The sequence below is a fragment of the Penicillium macrosclerotiorum genome, assembly GCF_028827735.1.
Source record: "Penicillium macrosclerotiorum strain IBT 26536 chromosome Unknown utg000006l_segment0_segment0, whole genome shotgun sequence".
Lineage (NCBI taxonomy): Eukaryota > Fungi > Ascomycota > Eurotiomycetes > Eurotiales > Aspergillaceae > Penicillium > Penicillium macrosclerotiorum.
The window spans coordinates 912969-928653 of NW_026643085.1; the positions used below are offsets into that span (position 1 = coordinate 912969).

Sequence of the window (15685 nt, forward strand, 5' to 3'; positions counted from 1 at the left end):
GAGGGCTCGGAGGAGAGGAGAGGGAGAAGACCGCAAGGGTTCCGGAGGGACTTGCGACGGGCGGGATCGTAAAAAAGCTCAGCAAGTGCGGAGAGAAGGGAGGTCGTGGAATCGGAAGAGTCGAAGCCGGAGGATAGAGGAGGTTGGAGGGAGGATCAAAGGAGGAGAGAAGCGAGACGGATGAGCGGCAGAGTCATCTCAGAAGTGTCGTGGAGTCAGAGAGGTGCCAGTGCGACCATCGTCATGCTGGGGGAGTGGAGATGCCAGCGATTACGGGGGGAAGTCAGACGTCGTCACCGCGGTACCAGCGGTAAGAAACACAGGCTGGAGGGCTGAGCTGACAGGCCGGTCATGACCGGTACGGACGTGTTTTGTGACCCGTTGGACCCGGACGGACGGGGTCTGCCACAGGCGACGCCGGTGGTCATGTCGGAAGCGACCAGACTGTTCCTCTGTCGTTCGATACGGTCCCGTACTGTCTAGCACTGCCATACCGGCCATACCCAGCCAGCTCGAAATACCTTAAAAAAAACCTTGGGACACTTTCGCCCTCGTGTTGGCAGTAGGTAAATTTGCACTTGTTTTGCTCCTTTGCTCCTCCGCCTCCGCTGGGCGCCCTCTCCCGTTCTCCACCGTACGGCGTACACGAGCGCGAAACCTCTTGAGCGTTGGGGCCAAGTAATTTTGGTGAGGCTTTTTGGGGTGCCAAAATACTTGAATTACCAACAGGTAACAAGACACAAAAGCCCCAGCCCAATTCCCCTCTTCCCCCAATCAGGGCTTCTGGGGGCCATCACAGTCATCACAGCCCTCTATCACAGCCAAACGGGCATGTTGCTCTATTTTGCCCCTTTTAGCCACGGTGCACCAAGGCTGATCCGCACGGGACCCTTTCATCCAGGGCGCCTACAGCGTTGGGGGGAAACCGGTTGAATGGGGGGAACGGCTGGTCACAGCCGCCGATGGCTCAGTCGCAGGCTTCATACTTCTCTATACTTCCTCGAGGGTTTCCTCTTCGTTGCCTCACTACGGGCGCTTGCCCCTAAATACCGGATACGAACACTTGGCAGGATGGGAAATTGTGTTGGTGCTCGGTGCGCCTCACAGTGTGATTCGCCGCATCAGATCATGCGAGAGGTTGCATTGCGGGCAGTAGATCAAATTGGAGATCGATAGATCAGTGCCGATGAGATCCTGACGATCTTGATCGAGACAGGATCTAGAGGACAATGGGACAGGTCCAATGAATTACTCGACGCGACTAACAGTTAGCTAGCTCGCTTACTAACAGACCAATAACGTAGTTGCTAAGTAAGTTAGTAGTAACTGGTCAGTAGTATTAGGGAGTTCACAGTTGTCTACACAGCTGTATGTAATATGGGACTATGTACAGACGAAATCATCGGGCATATACCCCTCCATGAAGAGTCGTGACGCACATGGAAATCGAGCGAGACCAGAGAGAGAGGGAGTTGCAGCCTGGTACTTCAGGCACCAATAGATTCACCGTGTTGGCGTGGGTTGGGCACCTGACTGCGGTTGGTTCATGCGGTAAGGGACTGGATAATACGACATCGTATGCTGATGAGAGAGGGGGGAGGACACACCACATGATTACTGGCCCGTCAGCATACCATAACTGACACCTTCAAAGATCGAGACATGCGGTGTGCCGGGTGTCGAACGCGAGACAGCGTCTCGAGATATATATTTACATCTGGAGTCGGAACGAGGCACCTCCCCCATGCATCATGTGTCCCTGATCTGATGTGACAGAACTTAATTCTCCATCGAGAAAAATCGAGGCCTCCACTTGAAAATTGCCTTTGACATGCAGTAGTGTGGCTCCCCGTGTTTCATATGTCTCAAGTTCGCGATGCCTGACACCTGCAATACCCCATCTGCACCAGAGCCTGGGAAGAGACTCACCGGTATCAAATTATTTAATTGTCATCATTCTATCGAGCCCCCTACCTCCATTCCCCCTCCCAAAAAAAAAAGAAGGAAAATTAGTAGAGCAATCTCCCCTGGCCCCTCCCTAAAAAAAAGGGACAAGAAGCAAAGGAGAAGCCACTTGGTGCTCGACCACCACGTCACCGGGGTTGGGCATCTTATCGGACGGCGCAGTTCGAATCCAACCATAATTGACGGAAGCGGCCGGTCCTCAACGATCCAACGATCTGGGTCTAGACCAAACGGGGACAACATGAGACGAGCACAGGAGCACAGGAGTACAGGAGAGCAGGCCCAAGTACCCAATGCACCACGAATGACAGCCGCACAACGCAGCAGGTGTGATCGAGGTGGGCAGCTCGCGGGCTAAGCGCGGTTAATGGAGGGGATTCGGTGGGGAGTCGGGCTCCGGATCGACAGGCCGTCCAGCAGAGCAGAGAGAAGAGGGGAGGGGAAAGGGGTCGCCAGAGACCACATCAATACTAATGATGGGAATCATAATCATGATCATAATACTATAGTCAACATAGGTATAAGATATAAAGCTGGTAATAGTGGTAGCAGCAGTAGCAGTAGCAGTCATTGGGTGGTATTGTGTAACATATAAATGCTTATATTATGGTATAAAAAGATGAGAGCTTCTGGGATGATAGCATGATAGCATATTAGAATATGATTGTACTGGTGTTCATGTTCATGAATTGTTTGGAGGGAGATGCTCCGATCTTTCGGATCCAGTCGTCGGATTCGGTGATCCTCAAGTCGACGAGTACAGAAGGTCCAGAGGGGGCCCGGTGTCCTCGGGACGAAAACCCTTGCAGACGCTGTCGATGACCTGTCGTGCGACCCAATGGGAACATCAAAATATCATAGGATCGAACGAGATAGGGTGCTCCAGAAGGGCCCGACAGGGACAGGGAGAGAGAGGGAAAGAGAACATTCTGGAGCTCGTAGGCTGGGAAACCTCTTCCGGGTTCATCGACCGGGTCTGGCCTCGGCCGCGTGGTGGGTGGAGAGAGGCTCGAGGAGAGTCCGAGTCGGCGCTAGACACGGGTGGGCTTAGTGGGCTTGGTGGGCTTGGTGGGCTTGGTGGCTTGGTGGGCGAACAAGTGGTACACGATTCTCCCCGACCGGGAACCGAGCTTCTCTCAGGTCAGAGGGGACACGAAGAACCAAAAACCCAAAAGAACCAGAACAATGGACTCCCGTCTGCAGCCCCCGATCGGGTCCCCCTGGCAATCCAGATGGTCCTTGGGGAAAGGGGGAATTGAACGTCCTGGATGGAGCGTGGGAAAATCAAGGAACGCGGCTTGCATTGTAACTTAGCGGTGCCCGGGTGCTGAGTCAGCCGCCTGGAAACCTGCCTGGGCGGTCGCGAACGTCATCGTCCTTGTTTTCTCTGCTTTTCACCGAAAAGGGCCCTTCCCCACATCCTTTCCTGCCCGCCTGCCCGCTTGCCTGCCCGCTACTCTTCTCCGTCATACCCCTTTCTTCTTGCTTTTTTTTGAAGCTTCTCAAACACTCTCTCTGCCTTTTGCTATCCTGTCGCTCTTTGCCCTCCCTCAACATGGCGGAATTCGTACGGTCCCAGATCTTCGGCACCACGTTCGAGATCACCAGCCGGTTCGCATTGCCCTCTTGGCCCCTTGGGGGATTCGATTGCTGAGATCATGGTCTTTCCAGGTATACGGACTTACAGCCGGTCGGTATGGGAGCCTTCGGGCTGGTCTGGTGAGTGATGTCTTCCGCCTTCGGCCTTCGTAGGCTCATCGCGCAGGCCCCGCGCCCGGCATCTTGCCCTTCCCGACCAGCTAACCCGGAACGTGTCTCCGATAGCTCCGCGCGAGACCAATTGACAGCCCAGCCGGTCGCCGTCAAGAAGATCATGAAGCCTTTCAGCACCCCGGTCCTCTCAAAGCGCACCTATCGCGAACTGAAGCTGCTCAAGCACCTGCGTCATGAGAATGTGGGTTGACCCCTCCCCTCCCCCTCTCTCACCTAGACCCCCTCCAGCGCGGGAGCAAGTGAACTGACCTCTCCCCCACAGATCATCAGCTTAAGCGATATCTTTATTTCTCCCCTCGAGGATATGTACGCCTCACCATTTACCGAGGGTCGACGAGAAAACGATACTAATTTCATGGCTATGGCAGCTACTTTGTGACCGAACTCTTGGGTACGGATCTCCACCGTCTCTTGACTTCTCGCCCCCTCGAAAAACAATTCATTCAGTACTTCCTCTATCAGATCCTCGTGAGTTTTCTGTGCCAACCAAGAAACCTTCTCATCTCGTATCTCTTCTGACAGCCGTATAGCGGGGATTGAAATACGTTCACTCGGCCGGTGTGGTCCACCGGGACCTCAAGCCCAGCAATATCTTAATTAATGAAAACTGCGACTTGAAAATCTGTGACTTTGGCCTGGCTCGCATCCAGGACCCCCAGATGACCGGTTATGTCTCAACAAGGTATTATCGAGCTCCCGAAATCATGCTCACCTGGCAAAAGTATGACGTGGAGGTCGATATCTGGAGCGCGGGCTGCATCTTCGCAGAGATGCTGGAGGGCAAACCGCTCTTCCCCGGAAAGGACCATGTCAACCAATTCTCGATCATCACCGAGTTGTTGGGTACTCCACCAGACGATGTGATCCAGACTATCTGCAGCGAGAACGTGAGTCCCCTGCTTCTTTCGCTATACACTCGATCTGGCAGGATCTGAATTTTGCTAATTTTTGACCGATCGATCTGTAGACCCTGCGATTTGTGAAATCTCTCCCGAAGCGCGAACGCCAACCTTTGACGAATAAGTTCCGGAATGCTGATGCCGATGGTACGCCACATCCGAGCCCCCCTCCGATCCCGAATTTCTCTTTACCACCTTTTACATGTGCGCTAACTATTTTGAAGCCGTGGATCTTTTGGAACGGATGTTGGTATTCGACCCCAAGAAGCGTATCCGAGCCGATGAGGCATTGGCGCATGAATATCTGGCGCCTTACCACGACCCCAGCGACGAGCCGGTCGCCCAGGAGAAATTCGATTGGTCCTTCAACGACGCAGATCTGCCCGTGGATACTTGGAAAATTATGATGTAGGTTTTCGGATTCTACCGAACAAGTCGTCTGTCATTTGCTCATCATTTTCATTCTAGGTACTCGGAAATCTTGGATTTCCACAACATTGACCAAGGGAATGAAGCTGGCCAGGCTCTTGTCTCGGGTGCCGTCCAAGGCGGCGTGCCTCCGACCTTTGCATAGGTCTTTAATCACAGCCTCATAGCATTCCCTCTTACTGTTACTCTTTTTGTTTTTTGTTTTTTTTTTTTTTTTTTTTTTACCCTTATTTCTCGGATTTGATTAGGCGTGGAAGCCCCGACTCTCATATATTTTGGGAAATGTGCGCAAAGCTGGCGTGAATGTTGTTACTTTTATGTTCTGTTCTTTTTTTTTCCAGCCCTTTTTGCTTTCCGGTCTCTCCTGATGACTTTCTCTTTATTGGAAGTTATTGTCCATAGCTCCTTCGGCGTCGATTAAGAATTGGGTGGTGAGGGGAAATTTCATGGTCCTGAGCATTTGATGTTGAATTTTTGAATTTTTGCTCTACTCGAAGTATCCGGTTTAAAAAGTAATCTTGAACCCCCAAAAGCAAAACCCGTTTAGTGCGGGGCTCACACCGCCCGCAATCAACACGTGAGCGATAACAGTATTGGGATTCCCCTGTCCGGTTTGCGATCTCCTCCTTGCGCGCTTGTTTATGGGGATCTCAGAACGAATCGGGCCCCTTGCCTGTGGAGACCTACCCTCAAACCCTTGCTTCCGACCTGGAAATCTGCTGTCCACCCCTCAAACCCCGCAGGATCGCCCCCAATGGCGGTCCAACATAAACAAGATCCGATTGTGTTGGTGATTGACTTCCACCATGCGCGGTGAGTCGCTTCCCTCGAACTGTGCATGTCTGAGGCACGATGTCTGATGCGAGATGGCCCAGTGCAGAGCACTGGCGGGCTGAAAACTATCGACTAACGCAAGCTGCAGCGGCCCGGAAATTGAACATTGTATCAGCGATGAAGGAACAAGCCCGGCCACCGATAATGACTGGTCACTACTTCCATTCATGGCCCTTTCTGATGGCGCACACCTGTATGGCCCCTCCTGTTTGAATTGTACCTTCCCGGCGTTCTGTTCAATCAGCTGGTCTCGGAGGACGGAGCCACCCCGGATTGCGTTATTGGACTGATGCGCTGACCTACCGAACTTGCGTCCGACTTTAGTTCGACCGAGGAGTTCTCCTATTTCACACTTCGCCGGAAGGAAACGCCAACGGTCCCCGCCACTTCTCTTTTTGGCATCGCTTGTTCCCGCCAGATCGACTCCAGCCTCCTGATCAATCGCCCGCCTGAAGTGACTCGATCGACGGTTCAAAAGGCTGTTGTGGTTGTGACAGATAGCCCGCAGAGGGTAGGACAATTGCGCGAGAAGCTCTCTGTGGTGACCTCGGCTTGGTTTGCGCAGCGGTATGTTGAAAACCCTGTCTTCAGTTGCAAACAATGCCCGTATCGACATGGTCTGGGACGATCAGACCAGAGCCTTTCTCGCTATATACATGGGGAATCTGGGAACAAGGACATTAGCTAATGCCGAGACCGAGTGACAGTGACTTTTCGGATATTGACATTTTGAAGGTATGCATTTTTCTTTCTGTGTTATATTGAAGGAGATAGTATACTCAATTGGCATATTTAGAAATTTCGCGAGGGCCTTGTGATCAGTCTGTTGAATGATGGCCCCAAGGATCAAAATTTGGGTATGGACCGATGCTTCTTGTTTCAGCAACTGTTAGCTAACCCTGATCAAAGGTCTTTCGCTCCGAGAAATGATCCATGAATTCAAGTACCAGACTCTGGTTTTGTTCAAGGGCTTGTTGTTGCAGCCTAAGGTATGGCAGATCTCATTTGGGCGCCAAGTTTGCCTGCTAATTATCATAGATGCTGTTTTTCGGCACCCGTTGCGAGCGTTTGTGCATGATTCAGTTTTCTCTTATCTCCTTGATACCTGGCCTCATCAATAGTCTCCAGGACTGTGCGGATCCATCGTTCGACGAGTATGCACGGACTGTTGAGAAACCGACATCGCTGAAGACAAGTGACCGAAACTCCTGTAGGTTCAACCCGTGACAAAAATTCGAGAATGCCGTGCTGACTATCTAGTGTTGGCATATATGGGATTGCCATTGCAGATCTTTGGGAAGGTATGCATCAATGCATAACTCCATGCAACAAGATTTGAATTCTAACTTTTCCATCAGGGAAGCATGTTTGGACCGTATACTCCGCTACAGCAGCTGGATCTGTTGGCCGATGACGGGACCAAGTCGTATGTGGTAGGGTCAACAAATTCGCTGCTCTTGCAGCAGAAAGATCGCTATAGTGATATTTTAATCAACGTGAGTGACAACGAATCCTTCATCGACAACAAGAGAAAAGGGTATAAGCTGATCAGTATCCATCGAATGTGATACAGCTTGATGAAGATAGCATCAGTATCTCATCACTTCCCCTTCGTAACGCTCTAGCTTTGTCTGTTGCCGACAGGCGTTGGATCGACCTTCTCACTCAGATTGTCAATGATACATGGGATGACGAACATCCCTCACGGCCAAAGACTCTTGGCTTCATGGGCTCCGAAGAGTTTATCCGGCTCCAATTCGAAGAATACCTGTTGGCGCTCTTATCGTGCATGAAATACCATGAGGAGCTCAGCCAATACACCGCAGGCGAATCCGTTCATCGCAATCGCGCGCAGCTACAAAATTTCAATATTGAAGGCGATCCAGCTCTTGACTTCAATGCGGAGTTCCTTATTCAGTGGCAAAAGACGTCCAACTATGCCCTTTTCTCTCGACTCACCTCGGATGCTCTCCTGTTTTCTATCACCGAGCCAAAGCACCCAAGTGCTGGCGGCTTGACCATGGAAGATGTGCAGCGACGGCTGACGCAACAAGTCGCTGATCTTCATCTGGATGAACGGGTACGCGAGGGCCGGGAGGCGCTGAACCGATCTTTTGCCACGGGCCAGAAAAAGGTTAGCGCCGCGTTCAACAGCTTTTGGTCCGATATCGAAACCATGCGCGAAGCACAAAGGAAGCGCAACGAGGAGAGGGCTGCTCAATCACAGCGTACCTCGGTCTCGATAGATAGAGATGCCACTGGCTCTCAATCACCTGCCACGGCCGACTCTCCATACCAAGCCACTGGTGGCTGGTTCGGTGCTCGACAACGACCCTCTATTGACGTAGGCCAAGCTCAGGCCTCAGTCAGTGCAGCTGGCCAGAAAGCCGGTGCATACTTCAGTTCTTGGGGCAGTTGGGCCAGTGAGAAGCGCAGGGAATGGCAGGAGAAACGCAGCTCCTCTCCCAATCCCAGCGCCGGCATGACTGCGTCCCCTTCCACGCCTACTCTACCTGTCGTTAGTGAGACTGTGTTCGATTCTGACCGCGGCCGTCGTCGCTCTATGCAGCGACATAGCGAAGATAGCGATGGCCTGACGCGCAGCCTCAGCCGCAGGAAAAGATGGAGCAATATTCTCCTGCGTCGTGACAGTAGCGAGCTCAAACGCGAGGATACAGATGCATCCGACATGTATCCGAAATCGCCCTTGTCCCAGAGGTTTCCAGAATACGAGGCCGGAGCCGCGAACAGCCAGGCCAGCTTGAGCTCTCAACACGAGAAGCCTACTGCTGACCAGCCTGCCGACGCAGATGGATTCTCTGCCGTTTCTCTCAATTCTAACGACGGATTGCGCGTGGACCTGAACCCGGGCGAGCGCGAGCCTCATCTTGCACCAGCCGATACGCACGCAGACAACACCATCACTGCTCTGCCCATCAAGGAAGAGCACTCGTCTGCATCACCAAAGGAGTCGATTAAAGCATCTACGACCAGCACATAGGGGCCCAGCGCAAAATTAACATAATCATCCCCAATTAATTCAGGTACTTGGCATTGTTACGCGGCATACCCATTCGAAGTCATAACTTCCTCCACTTCTCTTTCCTGTTCTTACCTCTAATCTTGTTCTCGTTTTTTTTTCTTTCATTTTTTTTACAGTACCCTATGGACATACCATACTCGTGGCAGACAATCATTGACGATGAATGAGTTATGTGTCGAGAATGACGGACGATCAAATGTCCATGTAACTAGAACACGGAAATAGATATCAATTGCATTGCATCCTCCCACAGCATCGAAGGTGAAGAGTTTGGTGAAGTTATCTAATTTTTGCGTAGACAGGGGTCTGCCCGCCTTGTCTTTCACTTATACTCTCTTTTCGCCAGGAGGTTATAATGACCCTCTATCCACGATACGCCACAGCGGCCGTAACGAGTTTAGATGTGGGTGGTTGGTGTGGTGATGGAAAGTGGGATCGGAACAGACATTTGAAACGCTACTGTATGTACGGATCATCCCCACCCCGCGCTTAATCGCGCCTCGAAAAATGAGTCAGAAACAGTAATCACCCAGGCGAACCGGACGCGCAATGTATAAAAGGGCTTCATAGCGCTCCCATGACTCCGAACCCGTGAAGTCTGCTAATTCTCTTTGGCATCATGACTAGTCTCGCATCCTTCGAGCTTCCCAAGGTATGTCCTCATATGACTACATATCGCCATCCTTATATTACTGTCCCCCAAAGCTATAGGTCGCCTCCTCGCTGACAAAAACATCCAGTGGATTGAAACCAATAAGAATAATGGCTTGCTGGTACTGGCCGGAAGCGCGACGCCCGCACTGTCAATAGAGGACCTGATCCAGCTGTCCTCCGACAAGCAAACCACAGCATCCAACCTATCTCTGCAAACCCTAAAACTAACCCTCAGCCCCTTCGACGGGAGCGAAGCGCTCCGTGAGAAGATTGCCACTCTATACAACGCTGGTATCACAGCAGAGCATATCCTCCCAGCCCAAGGCACCACCGGCGCCAACACGCTCGTCTTCCAGAGCCTCCTCAGCCCCAGCGACCATGTCATTGCTATGTACCCAAGTTACCAGCAGCTGCTCTCGCTCCCCACAGCCACAGCTGGCGTGGAAGCGTCGCACTGGATCCTGGACCTGGATAGCCCGGCGCACACCAGCATCCAGGCCCTCAAAGCCCTGATCCGGCCAACCACGAAAATGATCATCCTCAACAACCCAAACAACCCGCTGGGCACAGTCCTGTCCCGCACGGCGCAAGCCGAGATCGTCGCGCTCGCTGCCGCCCATAACCTCACCCTTCTCGTGGACGAAATCTTCCGCCCGCTGTTCCATGACTCGGATGAGACGCCGCTGTCCTTCGTTGAGCTGCCGTACCAGAACATCATCGTCACGAGCTCCATGAGCAAGGCTTGGGGCCTGTCCGGGGCCCGAGTTGGCTGGCTTGCAACGCGAAGCGAGGCGATCCGGGCTCGGTGTTTCGACCGCAGCCTGTATACGATCATGGCGCTGAGCACGGTCGATGAGCTGATCGCCACAGAGGCACTGAGCGAGCGTTGCCGCCCAGCTATCCTAGCGAAGCATCTGGCGCTGGCACAGACGAACCTCGCTCTATTGGACGGCTTCGTCGATCGGCATCGGGACGTGTGCTCGTGGACGAGACCGAGTGCAGGCGGCACGGCTTTTGTGCGCTTTGCGCGTGGGGGGTCGCGGTTGACGACGTCGCGTTCTGCCGCGAATTGAAGGAGAAAAAGGGTGTCCTGCTGGCGCCGGGGAGTCTTTGTTTTGGATTGGGTAGCGATCAGGACTTTCGGGGGTTTGTTCGCGTGCATATTACGGTGCAGCCGGAGGTCATGCAAGCGGCGCTTGCGGCCATTGGTGATTTTCTGGAAGAATAATATTGGGAAGTCTGCTTAATCGAGAAGTTCTAAGATACCGTCATGTCATTGACAGGGAGCTCAATAATTCAAGAAGCAATTTCTGCTCAGAGGTATGACCGGAGCAATCTTGGTGCTGGTGGGAGCCCTGGGGAGATTTAGATAATATGCCATGGCCTAATTTACTGCAATTCCTGTCGTATTGGATTTATAGATTCGCACTACGAAAAATTTCATCTGTGGTGCTGAACCGGCGCTCATCAAGAACATAGCCAACAAGAGACTAGGAAGGGGTAAAAATGCAGTATAATCAATCTTCTATACGTAAGACCGTAGAAAAAGGTCGAGGAAAAAAAGCATAAAGATACACCAGATGAGCAAAAAGGTACACAAAAAATTTGGGTTATCATTGATCTGTCGTCTCAACGCTATGATGAAAGATGGACCATAAAAAATCAGACAATGCCGGCGACTTGTTGCTCCATAGCTCCCGATAATCCCATCGAAGCCAAAAGCCGCTTTTCACAGATCCGATTCAGTCCCGATTCGTAATACCCATTATCGTATGGATGGGCGACAGAGAAAAGGAGATGAATAGAATTATCTGGAGCGAAGGTGGTTCTGAGGAAGAAAGGGAAGAAGAAACCAGCGGAGCAAGGAGTAGATGCGATGAGAGAGGTGTGGCGGTAAATGAGAGGATATTGGGGTGGGGAAACGTCAATTAAGCAATGTAAGCAATCTCATCCCCGTCTAGACGTTCAATGTAGTCCTTCTCCATGAGAGCTTCAATGTTTCTTTTGATGTCCGGAATCTTGGGAGGGAAGCGGGACTTGACCTGCTGAATAACTTCCTGGACCAGCTGGACATGCTTCATCTTTTTCCGGGATTTCATGATGCGAACGATAGCGGACTGTTGAGCTGGTTAACATAACATGATCACAAGTTGAAAATAAGACAAGATGATCTTAGGACATACCTGGAGAAGCAGTTTCCGGTCCTCCTCTATGGTTTTATGTGTATCGTCAGATTCTACTTTTTGCTCCGACTTGATCTGAATGTTAAGGTTGACCTTGATCTTCTTGTTCTTGAAGTTGTAATTCAAGGAGAAAGTGGTGGAAGGACCAGGTTTACCCTCGGTGCTTGCGAGAAGTACCCTAGCTTTCAAGAGGATGCTGAGGTTGGGATCAAGTAGATCAGGGCCCAAGGCAGTGGCCTTTTGGATCTCAGGATATGACAGAGTATCGGTCTCGTTAAACAGCAATAGGATGCTCATTTGGTAAGTTGAGACTTGGAAAGTGTAAGGCACCTTGGCATTCTTAATGTAGGTGGCCTTCACTTCACCCTTGCATAGCTGCCATAGCCACGTTAGCTTACGACCATTATGCTTGTCGAAGTAGAACTTCTCAAATCGCTTGGCGGTCTTGCTGATCTCAATAGGAGCAGTAAAGTCACTAGTTGGCGGGTTCAGAGGCCAGAAACCAGTTCCAAGAATCTGGAAGTGTGCATCAACCATACGCTTCCGGTCATCATCATCAAGAACCTTGTCTTGGTAATCCTTATAGTTGGCGTTCAAATCCTTTGAAATTTGAATGTCCTGGAACATGCGCTGCAACTTGTTGGTGTATTCAAAGCCGCAGGCCTCCTTCAGCTTGCTGATCATGCTGGTCTCTGCATCATCGGACACTGAGCTGACATGCACCAGACGCTTGGCCAGCATCTTGGAGTAAAATTTCTGGAAAACATCCTTATCTTCGATGTACTTAAAGACTGTCATGATTTGAACGAGCATCTCCTCCAGTTCAGACTCCTCAGCCGCCTTTGATCCCTTCTTGAGAAGTGAATCGGTATATCGCGCCAACAATTCAGGAGACTTGGTTGTAGTGGATTTGCAAATGCGGTTGCGGTTGACGAACTCGCGGCAGGCATTATCGAGAGACCGCACGAACTCAGATTCGCCATTGAAGGCCTCATCAACTAATTTCTGATAGCACGTGTGTACCTGGAGAAGGGCATCAACGTACAACTTAGGTTCAAAGTTGTCGCCCTCTGAGGCAACCTTCTCTACTGCAGCCAAACCGGCGCGCCTCACGTGGTTTTCAAAAGTGGCGCGAAGCGGGTCCAGGCCATCCTTGATGCGCGACAGGAGTCGATACATACGAGCCAGATCCTCCTGGCGCTCGTTATCAAGCAAGACCTGGAATTCATCGCGAAGCAAAGTAGAGTGATTGGTGACCAGAACATCAAGACATGTCTCGGTGAGGCTCTTCGCAACGTCGGGGTGGAGATAGAGGCCGACGCGGGCTTTTTCCTCCTCGAGACGAGCTTCAGCTTTCTTCATGTATTCCACGACACTGTTCTCCGCCACAAACTGCCGAGACTCAGTTTCATAGTATGCTCTGGTCGCATCGATGAAGGGTCGCTGGAAGTACTGTCGGTAGACTTCAAGGGTCGATTTTTTGCTGTCATTCTCGTCCAATCCAAGCGAAACGAAGGAATCGACGATACTCTTGATCTGGGATTGTTCAATAGTTTCCCCATTCCTCTGCTTCTCAATCAAATTGAGAACAGCATCCATCACCTTCCCGTGCACGTTCTCGAAGAAGTCATCCTTCCATTTGACCAAATGCAGAGTGTAAACATCGTAAACATTCTTTTTGCCCTCGTCGATCTCACGTTTGACCCAGTGGCGGTTAAGGTAGCTGAACAAATGATTTACGTATTTGGCGGCAGTCGTGTAACGAGTCCACTCGCGGATGTAGAAACCGAGCAGCGCTTCATCGGCATGACCTTGTGATTCCCTGAATACGACACTCAAATGACGTGATAGATACTCTCCAAGCAACTTGTAAAGTTCCTCGCCAAGCAAGTGGGCTTTGGGGATTGTTTGCGTTAGCTTATCAGTCCCTCGAAGCCAAACACACATTGGGCACAAAGTGTTTCAAGAAGAAGACTAACCTCCACGGTGAGCCTGTAAGCCTTGGTTACTAGCCACAGCTTTTTGAGAAGTGCAAAAGTTATGGACGGCACTGTAGTATATCAATGAGCGGAGAAAAGAGGGCAAGGGCTGCAAGGGGAGGCGAACGTATAAAGAGCCATGTACTAGAGCAAGATGATTCAAGTTAGATGCTGCAGGGTGATGGGCGAGATCGTGCTCCAGGCAGAGCCAGTGGAACTCACGGTTTTCATATCAACACCCTCCTCTAACTTCAGCATCACACTGTTGATCCCGGCCTCCAAGAAGGACCACCTAAACCGGGGTTAACTCAGTATCGCAGGGAGCCAAGTCGACCCGGCCAGTGAAATGGTACACAGCACTCACGTTTCATCGAGGTCATCCTTGTGGGGTGTCTGCGGCATGGCTGGCGGCATATTGTCAAGGGGCGGGCAGTAAACTCGAGGGAAGGTTGTCAAGTCTGGATGTTCAACATTGTCAGTTGACTGGCACTTCTAAAGCACAACTCCCATCTTGTTTGGATGCGGTGGTACAGAGCATACCCTATTGTCACTCTCCTAGGCGGGAGACTGATCTAGCGCCACGAGTCCCGTGAAAGAACAAGGCGGGCGCGTAAGTGCTTTTGGGAGAGGGTTCCCGACCCCGGTAGTGGAACGACGGAATGAGTAGAAGCCTCAGAAGATGCCGCCCTAAATATCGGAAGCGAGAGTGAGGAGAGCAGGGAACAATCAGGCTGAAGGTGTGGCGGCAAGAGGTGATGAGGCTGAGAGAAGGGCGAGCAGCGTGGGGAATAAACGGCACCAGTTGAAGTAGGCGGTGAGCAGTGGGTCTCGACCACGAAGCTTGGGTTTGTATCCATGATTATTATCGATCTCCGATCCTGGTTTTGGATCTCAGGACACCATATTTGTGCATGTCTAAATTCCTCATTTTTAGACAAGTGACGAAACTTTTCTTTGAGTTTTGATTATTTGAAAAATTATGACCCTCGGGACTTATCTCGGAGTCAAAAACAAAGGCCTTGTGGAGAAGTTGGTGGTCAGTGTTTGGTGAGCAGATGAGCTGGAACTTGGGCCCAATCCCCAGCAGCCAAACAGCTAATTCGCCGAGTCATAATTAGCACAAGCACATTATGATGAAGTCATATTTTCCTAATAAGCAAAATTTACTCAATAAGTGCTCCGGATGGGTGCTAGATCATGAGTATCTGACATTTGCTTACCCCAAGGCTCCAGAATAACCAGATGACGTCATCTCAAAAAGGGAATGTGTAGCGTCCAAGATTTACTTTCACGGTCGAGATTCTGATACGTTGAGCCAGACTGATGAGATACCCATGGATCTCACCCATAGATTGTCTAAAATCGAAGCTTTCGGCCATGATAGATGCCGTATGAAACATGTGGTTTGCACTGGAGCAACTCTTCAGACCGAACCGCCCTCCCCATCTCTTGGTGAATCAAAGGTTAAATCTCCATAATGGCTTCCTATCACTACTCATATATTCTCTTCCCCCGAACGAACAATTTCCGATTCAAGGTATGCATCTCATCCTCGACATTCAATGTAGTCTCCTAAAATGGACTTTCAAGATGCGATTTAAACGATTCCGACTGTAACTGCATGATATAAACATACAAAGAAAGTATTTATGTACGTCAGAAAGTCTCAATTTTTTCAATTTCAATGGTTGATGCTTCACCATTCACCACTAGGGTTTCGCTCGTTACGATTTAAGTGTTTCCTTGCGGATTTATAGTTGGTCTATATAGTTGGATGCCCAGCTAGCATCCGTGATCTAGAGATTTCTGGTTCTCGTTGACATGCAGAGGCCACTGAGGCCTCTTGAGCCTGCGTCGCAGTGGATAGGACTAGGCATAGTGTATAACACGACCAATCTCCTCACTTCATTACCCATGGAAGGGTTC

The 15685-nt window shown here is 50.9% G+C and overlaps 5 protein-coding genes across 5 annotated transcripts; 3 read left to right on the forward strand and 2 right to left on the reverse strand.

The window, feature by feature from the left end:
• Nucleotides 1-270: 270 nt before the first annotated feature.
• N7462_005624 (uncharacterized protein) lies at nucleotides 271-492 on the reverse strand (the record flags this gene model as incomplete). Its single annotated transcript, XM_057077342.1, has 1 exon — nucleotides 271-492. The coding sequence occupies one exon, from the start codon at nucleotides 490-492 to the stop codon at nucleotides 271-273; it is 222 nt and encodes a 73-aa protein (XP_056932922.1).
• Nucleotides 493-3520: 3028 nt separating this feature from the next.
• Nucleotides 3521-5211, forward strand: sakA (mitogen-activated protein kinase HOG1; the record flags this gene model as incomplete). The annotated part of the gene is made up of 9 exons (XM_057077343.1): nucleotides 3521-3576; nucleotides 3637-3684; nucleotides 3790-3919; nucleotides 4001-4044; nucleotides 4107-4206; nucleotides 4269-4625; nucleotides 4706-4784; nucleotides 4862-5045; nucleotides 5106-5211. The coding sequence occupies 9 exons, from the start codon at nucleotides 3521-3523 to the stop codon at nucleotides 5209-5211; spliced, it is 1104 nt and encodes a 367-aa protein (XP_056932923.1).
• Nucleotides 5212-5820: 609 nt separating this feature from the next.
• N7462_005626 (uncharacterized protein) lies at nucleotides 5821-8901 on the forward strand (the record flags this gene model as incomplete). The annotated part of the gene is made up of 10 exons (XM_057077344.1): nucleotides 5821-5879; nucleotides 5989-6093; nucleotides 6225-6467; nucleotides 6608-6635; nucleotides 6697-6757; nucleotides 6810-6889; nucleotides 6939-7110; nucleotides 7161-7201; nucleotides 7259-7437; nucleotides 7488-8901. The coding sequence occupies 10 exons, from the start codon at nucleotides 5821-5823 to the stop codon at nucleotides 8899-8901; spliced, it is 2382 nt and encodes a 793-aa protein (XP_056932924.1).
• Nucleotides 8902-9562: 661 nt separating this feature from the next.
• N7462_005627 (uncharacterized protein) lies at nucleotides 9563-10825 on the forward strand (the record flags this gene model as incomplete). The annotated part of the gene is given in 3 exon segments (XM_057077345.1): nucleotides 9563-9595; nucleotides 9684-10571; nucleotides 10589-10825. 3 exon segments carry the CDS (start codon nucleotides 9563-9565, stop codon nucleotides 10823-10825), a joined length of 1158 nt encoding a protein of 385 aa, XP_056932925.1.
• Nucleotides 10826-11525: 700 nt separating this feature from the next.
• Nucleotides 11526-14215, reverse strand: culA (cullin culA; the record flags this gene model as incomplete). The annotated part of the gene is made up of 6 exons (XM_057077346.1): nucleotides 11526-11714; nucleotides 11781-13675; nucleotides 13760-13830; nucleotides 13887-13903; nucleotides 13982-14051; nucleotides 14124-14215. 6 exons carry the CDS (start codon nucleotides 14213-14215, stop codon nucleotides 11526-11528), a joined length of 2334 nt encoding a protein of 777 aa, XP_056932926.1.
• Nucleotides 14216-15685: the final 1470 nt, after the last annotated feature.